Source organism: Lepidothrix coronata, unplaced genomic scaffold (genome assembly GCF_001604755.1).
Source record: "Lepidothrix coronata isolate B3197 unplaced genomic scaffold, Lepidothrix_coronata-1.0 Scaffold350, whole genome shotgun sequence".
Taxonomy (NCBI): Eukaryota; Metazoa; Chordata; class Aves; order Passeriformes; family Pipridae; genus Lepidothrix; species Lepidothrix coronata.
This window is the reverse complement of record NW_016690530.1, coordinates 174275-180829: the sequence shown is the minus strand read 5'-3', so window position 1 is coordinate 180829 and position 6555 is coordinate 174275. Positions and strand designations below refer to the sequence as shown.

The following is a 6555-nucleotide window of genomic DNA, read 5'->3' as shown; positions in this document are numbered from 1 at the left end:
ACTTCCCGACAGCAGGGGTCTTGGCACGTGGTGACACACTTGGTCACCTCCTTGCAACAGGGATCCTGACATGTGGTGGTGCACTTGGTTACTTCCTGACAACAGGGATCTTGGCACGTGGTGGTGCATTTGGTCACCTCTTGGCAGCAGGGATCCACACAGGTTGTGGTGCACTTGGTCACCTCCTGGCAACATGGATCTTGGCACGTGGTGGTGCATTTGGTGACCTCCTTGCAACAGGGATCCTGACATGTGGTGACACACTTGGTCACCTCCTTGCAGCAGGGATCCACACAGGTCGTGGTGCATTTGGTCACCTCCTGGCAGCAGGACTCCTGGCACATGGTCCCTTGGGAGCAGCAGGGATCCCTACAGGTGGTGCTGTAGCTGGTCACCCCCTGGCAGCAGGGAGGGACCCCCGAGGCCATGGCGAGGCCACAGGGCCCCCCACAGCCCGCAGCCTGTGCCAGCCCCAGCCCGCCCAGCTTCACGTAGGTGGTGCTGCCCTGGGGCACTCTGGTGTAGCAGTAGGAGGGATTCCTGCAGGGATTCCCGCGGGGAGGCAAGCAGAAGCTCTGCTGGAAGCTGCAGGCGGTGCCGCGGGGATCCGGGCGGGTTTTCACGGGACAGCTCCTCACCAGGACGGCGGGGGGGGGGATGCAGATCTGGGCCGTGGGGCAACCGCTGGGGCGACGCATCTCGGAGGGGAGGGGGGAGGCTGGAAGCAGGAGAGGAACAAATCCTGTGAGAAACAGGCATTCAGCCCTCCCGGGGCTGTTTCACACCCAGAGCTAAACCATCCCTTCTCCAGAGGAACCCCGAGCTGGGAAAACAGCCTGGAACCCACAGCGGGGAATGAACTCGCCTGGAGAGCGTTTTGGGCGAGTTGGTGGCTGCTCTCAAACCACTTCTCAGGGCGGGAAAGAAAAGTTCCTTGGGCTCAGCCGGGTTATCCTGCGAGGTCTGAAGACACAACAACCACCCCCAGCCACCCAGGGCTCCCCTTGGTTTGGGATTCACCTTTGGCTTTGCTTCCCTGTTTCCACCCAAAAAGGAGACGACTCAGGTTCTGACCTCGCCCTGTCCCTGCTCAGCCCCTCAGCCAGAGGAGGGACTGGGGGTCCCATCCTGGAAAACTTCCACAGGGAAAGGACCCCACAGCTCCCAGCACAGCTGCTTTCCCAGCTCTCCCACACAAGTCCTGGCTCTTCTCCCCCAGACTCCCTTCCAGGCAGCCCGAAAGTCTCCACTTCTTATCTCCCCTCCCACTTTTCCCCTTTGAAGTCCTAATGTTGCCTTTTGATCTCTCCCAAGCCCGACAATTTCCTGGTTAAAACAGGAGAGCAAAGTCACCGGGGAGGGAGAGAGAGAGAGGCTGGTCCACTCTCGGACACATCTTGATGGAGAAAGAGTAAAACAGGCAGCAAATAAAGCCTGGTGGGAGATGGAATTAATGTTTACCCCCAGCTCAGCTGCTGGATAACCCCCCCACACACAAATCTCACCAACCAGAAGCACCTCAAAGTCTTTTTAAGTCTCTCCTGCCACACTTGGAACTGAAATAACCCCAAGCACTCCGTGACTCCCCAGCAAACCCAGCGAGACTTACCCAGTTCACCACCAGCAAAGACCCAAATGAAACCCCACAGGTTTGAGGGACTCGACAATAAGAATCCTTTTATAGGATTTCTGTGTCCGTGGCTCCGGAAGTGAGACACCTCAGGGGTATGGAAATCCAATTTTTTAATAATCCGGACCTGTTCCACCTCCAGTCCTTCAATTACTTTGCCTCCATTATAATTTTTAATGCTGCCCAGGTGGGACACTATGACTGCTGGAATTCCCCATCCACGCATTTCCTACGGAGGGCAGGGAAACAAAGAGCCGATGATCCAGCCTGGAAACAATCCCCCCCCCCTCGGGATTAAACTTTGCTTGGATAAAAGTTGTTTTGGGACATTTTCTGCACCTTCTGAGACAGCCCCACAGGACTCTGGAATTTTGTTCTCCTCTGCTCTGGGACTTCCCTTGTTCTTCCCAGACACACAAGATTCCTCCAGCTGAGAGTTTTGTTCCTAAAAAGTCTGGTCACGATTCCCCTCGTTGCAAACTTGCAGCCAGTGCCTCTCCCCCCCTCCCTGGGGATTTCTGGGAAGAGCCTCCCCACTAATACCTGTCAGGCAGCTGCAAGGATCACCCCCAAGCCTTTCCCAGGGGGAGCAAATCCTTCAGCCTCTCCCAGCCCATCTTCTCCTCGAGGTCTCTGGAAAAACCCTGGTGGTCTCCCCTGGGCTCACTCCAGAGATTCCAGATTATGTTGGGACCTCTCTGGTGCTGTGGGACCCAAACTGGGCACGGCAGCCAAGGGTGGTCTCACAGGAGCCCGATGAGGGGGAGCACTCACCCCTCACCACCCCCCCGTGACTGTTGGGTTTTTGGAACACTGAGAGGCCACCTGGGAGCACCCAAATTTCCTGGGCAGCTCCAGAACATCCCTTCTCCTCCACCAAGGGCAGTGTGGCACCACAACCAGAATCCACGGAATCCCTGAGGCTGGAAAAGCCCTCCAAGAACATCCAGTCCCCCCTGTGCCCCATCCCCACCTTGGCCCCAGCCCAGAGCACTCAGTGCCACGGCCAGTCCTGCCCTGGGCACCCCCAGGGCTGGGGACTCCCCCACCTCCCTGGGCAGCCCCTGACAAGGCCTGAACACCCTTTCCAGGAGGAAATTCCTCCTCATGGCCAACCTGACCCTCCCCTGGCACAGCTTGAGGCCGTTTCCTCTTGTCCTGTGTCATCACCTGGGAGAAGATTCTGACCCTCACCCGGCTCCCCCCTCCTGTCAGGGAATTCCAGAGCCAGAAGGTCCCCCCTGAGCCTCCTTTTCTCCAGACTGAGCCCCCCCAGCTCCCTCAGGAGTTCTCTAGCCCCTTCCCCGTGTCCATTCCCTTCCCTGGTCCCGCTCCAGCCCCTCCCTGTCCCTCCTGCCCTGAGGGGCCCGGCCCTGGGGGCAGCCCTGGATGTTCCCTCCCCGGTGCCCAGCACAGAGGGACACAACCCCTGCCCTGCTCCTGTGCCCACAACTCCTTTGGATCCAACCACTGGTGGGGATTTTGGCCACGTTTGTGAGGATCTTCAGGGTCCCTTTGGCTCCTTCCAGGGCTCCTCCTGCCGTGGCCCCTCCGGGGTGAGGGGGGATGAACCCTCTGTGTTTGGGGCTCTGCCCACCCCGGCCCTGGCAGTGCTTTGGTGGTTTGCTGGGCCTGTTTCTGGGGTGTAGCAGTGACACCAAGTATCCTGGTGACACCAAGTGAGTGTCCCCGGGGGGAGATGGTGACTGGTGTGGAACTGGGACAGCCTGGGCCTTCCTACCTTCCACAGCTCCTGTTCCTGCCTGAAAATCCCTCTTTATCAGAGGGAAGAGAAGAGCCAACCGGTGGAGAGCCCTGGGAGGGATCAAAGGCTCTGAAAGCTCCTTCCCTGCTCGCTGCCAAGCAGCCTGAAGTCAGCGGGTGACACAACATCAGACCAGTATTTCTGGCACCCAGAAGTGAGGGAATGTTTCACCTGGAGACCAAGGTGTGTCCTCATGTCTGCTCTTCCTCCTCTGAGGGCGTGTGTCCAGTGCAGACACTTTGGGTTATAAAGTAGAGAGAGAGAAACCTGGGATCTGTGAGCACCCGGACTGACAGTTCCCTGCCGAGCACAGGGGTGGGGATTGGTGGAATTCTGCTGGGTTTGGTGAACCAGAGGGATGAGAAGGGGGTTGTCGCTCCTTCCATCACCCACCTGCTCCTCGGTGATGTACCTGCACGAGGACAGAGGCAATGGAGACGTTGTTTGACTCAGAACTTTGGGAGCAATCACAAAACCCCTCGAGACAGGGGATGACACGAGAGTTTCCAGCAGCACCGTGTCCCAAGGGGAGAGGGGCAGGGACAGAAGGAGGTCAGACGTGGCTAAAAATAAAAGAATCCCCCAAATCCCACATCCCATCCTGTCTCTAATGGACCCCATGAGGTGTTTGTTGGGCTGGAGGATGTTTGACCCCAAAACCGCCCCGTGACCACCTGAGAGCGGGCCGGGAGTCCACTCATTTCCCAAATTCCTCTGAGGGGCCACGTGGATTCCCAAGCCAGCCCAGCTCCCTCCAGGTCGTGCTCCAGCCACGGAAATAGGCGGTTTCCATTAAAAATAATTAGTCAAATAATCCATCACGGGGCAGAGGCGGAGCGAGGCCGGATTTGGGATGGGGAACCCGTCTGGGTGCCTGGGGCTCCCCAGCTCCCGGGGCCAGAGGACACGGCAGGCACATCCCAGCTCCGAGGTCTGCCCGTCCTGCCTTCGCTGATCCTGAGCTGGGTAAGTTCCTCTGGGATCCTGCAGGTCCCAGCCTGGTGCTGGGCTTTAATTTCCCACCACTGAAAGAGATTCCCGGGAAAGGGGAATTTCTTGGCTCCCAACCTCCTTGGGGAGAAGGGTTTCGAGGAGCACCGACCTTCCTTCCTGCTGGCTCTGCTGGAGTTCCCAGGGATGCTCCTCAAAACGCCTCCTGTTGTCCCAGCACCGGGTCGAGAGGGATAAAAACCCCCTCTGGCCCAAACTGCTCTGCCTGTTGGGATCAGGGAAGTGGCTGCAGCATCTCTGGAGTGCCAGGTAAGCGTGTCCAGCCTCGTGGGGAACCTGCACAACTGCATCTTGCTCTTACCTGTCCGGCCTGTTGCTGCTTTTAGTCACGGCAGGGGTAGGACAGGGATGGCTGCACCCCTGGGGATCCCCAGGGAGGAGTTCCAGGACAAGGAGAAACCACCTGGAGGAGAGAAGGGATTGGCTTGACATTTATAAGCCTGAAAATGTGGCTGGAATCCGCTGCTCTCCCAAGAAAACGTCGTTGAAACTGCAAACCTTTGGCTGCAAACGGACCCCGAAAGGAAAAGCTGCTTTTGAAGGTTTTCAGGGGAAAACAACAGAACCACCCCGAGTTTCGCTGAATGGCTGATGTTTTGGGGGGGAGCAGCCACGAGATTGCCCTTTTCCTTTCAGCTCCCCCGCGGCGTGGAAGGATGAGCTCCCCGTGCCAGCTGCCCTGCCCACCCCCCTGCTCTGCCCAGCCCGGCCCCTGCCCCGAGCTGGACCCTGCCCTGGACACCCCCTCCTGCCCCCAGCTCACCTCCCAGGTGGGTCCCTGCCCGTGCCAGGGGCAGAGCTTTGCCCTCGGGTGTGGGTTCGGGTGTGGGTGCCCTTCCTTGGGACTCCCCTGGAGGAGGTTGGGGCTGGACACGGGGAAGAATTCCCTCCTGGGAAGGGTGCTCAGGCACGGGAAGGGGCTGCCCAGGAGGGTTGGGGACTCCCCACCCCACCCCTGGAGGTGTCCAAGGCCGTGGCACTGAGTGCTCTGGGCTGGGGGACGAGGTGGGGAGGGGGCACAGGGGGGACTCGGGGACCTTGGAGGGCTTTTCCAGCCTTAATGACTCCGGGATTCCGGGATTCCCCTTCCAGTCTGCGGCCTCTCCAGCAGAGCTCTGCCCCCCTGAGACCTGCGTGGACTCGCCCCCCGTGAAGCTCCCCGGATCAGCCCTGGAGCCCTGCACCATCGAGACCCCCGGGATGGGCGTGCTGACCTTCCCCCTGCAGAAGAACATCCTGGCCGTGGAGCTCTGCCCCTCGGACGGGATCCCCGTCCCTCCCGACGAGCTCTGCCCGGCCCAGCCCCTCGGGGCCCGCCTGGAGAGCATCTCCCTGGGGGAGCCCTGCACCCTCGAGGTGCTGGAGCCCTGCCCGGAGGGGCCCTGCCGTGCCCGGGGGGTGGGAATGGGCGATCCCCGCTCCTGCGCATCCCAGAGCGCATCCCAGAGCGCATCCCAGAGCGCATCCCTCCCGGAGCCGGGGGCGGGCACGGAGCCCTCGGGCCAGGGGACGTGCACGGCGGGGCTTGGGGACAGCGAGGACACGGCCAAGGCTCCCGGAGCCTGCTCCTCGTTCCGGCTGAGCAGCCGAACCGCCGGGATCGTGGAGCGCTGCCTGGCCCGGTGCCAGGGCTGGTTCAGGGGCAAGAACTGAGAGAAGGGAGAGCGGGAGGAAGGAGAGAAAGAAGGGAAATGAGGGAAATAAGAGAAAGAAAAATAAATAAGAGAAATAAGAGAAACAAGAGAAATAAGAGAAACAAGAGAAATAAGAGAAACAAGAGAAATAAGAGAGATAAGAGAAATAAATAAGAGAAATCAGAGAAATTTTTTGGTCATTTAATCTCTGAGATCATCGAGTCCAACCTGTGCTCCATCCCCACCTTGGGGACTCCCCCTCCTCCCTGGGCAGCCCCTTCCAAGGCCTGACCGCCCTTTCCAGGAGGAAATTCCTCCTCATATCCAACCTGACCCTGAACCAGGGATGGTCAGCAGAGCAATCGTGTGCCCTGTGGTGCCAACTGTGCCCTTGTGAGGGACCAGATCCAGATGGATGCTTTCCCAGGTCCCTGTTTCCTGGGAATGTGCAGCTTTTCCTGGTCCCTGTTCCCTGGGAATGTGCAGCTTTTCCTAGTCCCTGTTCCCTGGGAATG

At 59.3% G+C, this 6555-nt stretch overlaps 1 protein-coding gene across 1 annotated transcript in view; it reads right to left on the bottom strand.

The window, feature by feature from the left end:
- The window catches only part of LOC108509275 (keratin-associated protein 9-1-like), a 5535-nt gene extending 4837 nt beyond the window's left edge, over positions 1-698 (bottom strand). The window contains exon 1 of the mRNA XM_017838635.1: positions 265-698. Coding sequence (XP_017694124.1) covers positions 265-698 — 434 coding nt within the window. The remainder of the gene's footprint in view (positions 1-264) is intronic.
- Between the last annotated feature and the right edge of the window lie 5857 nt (positions 699-6555).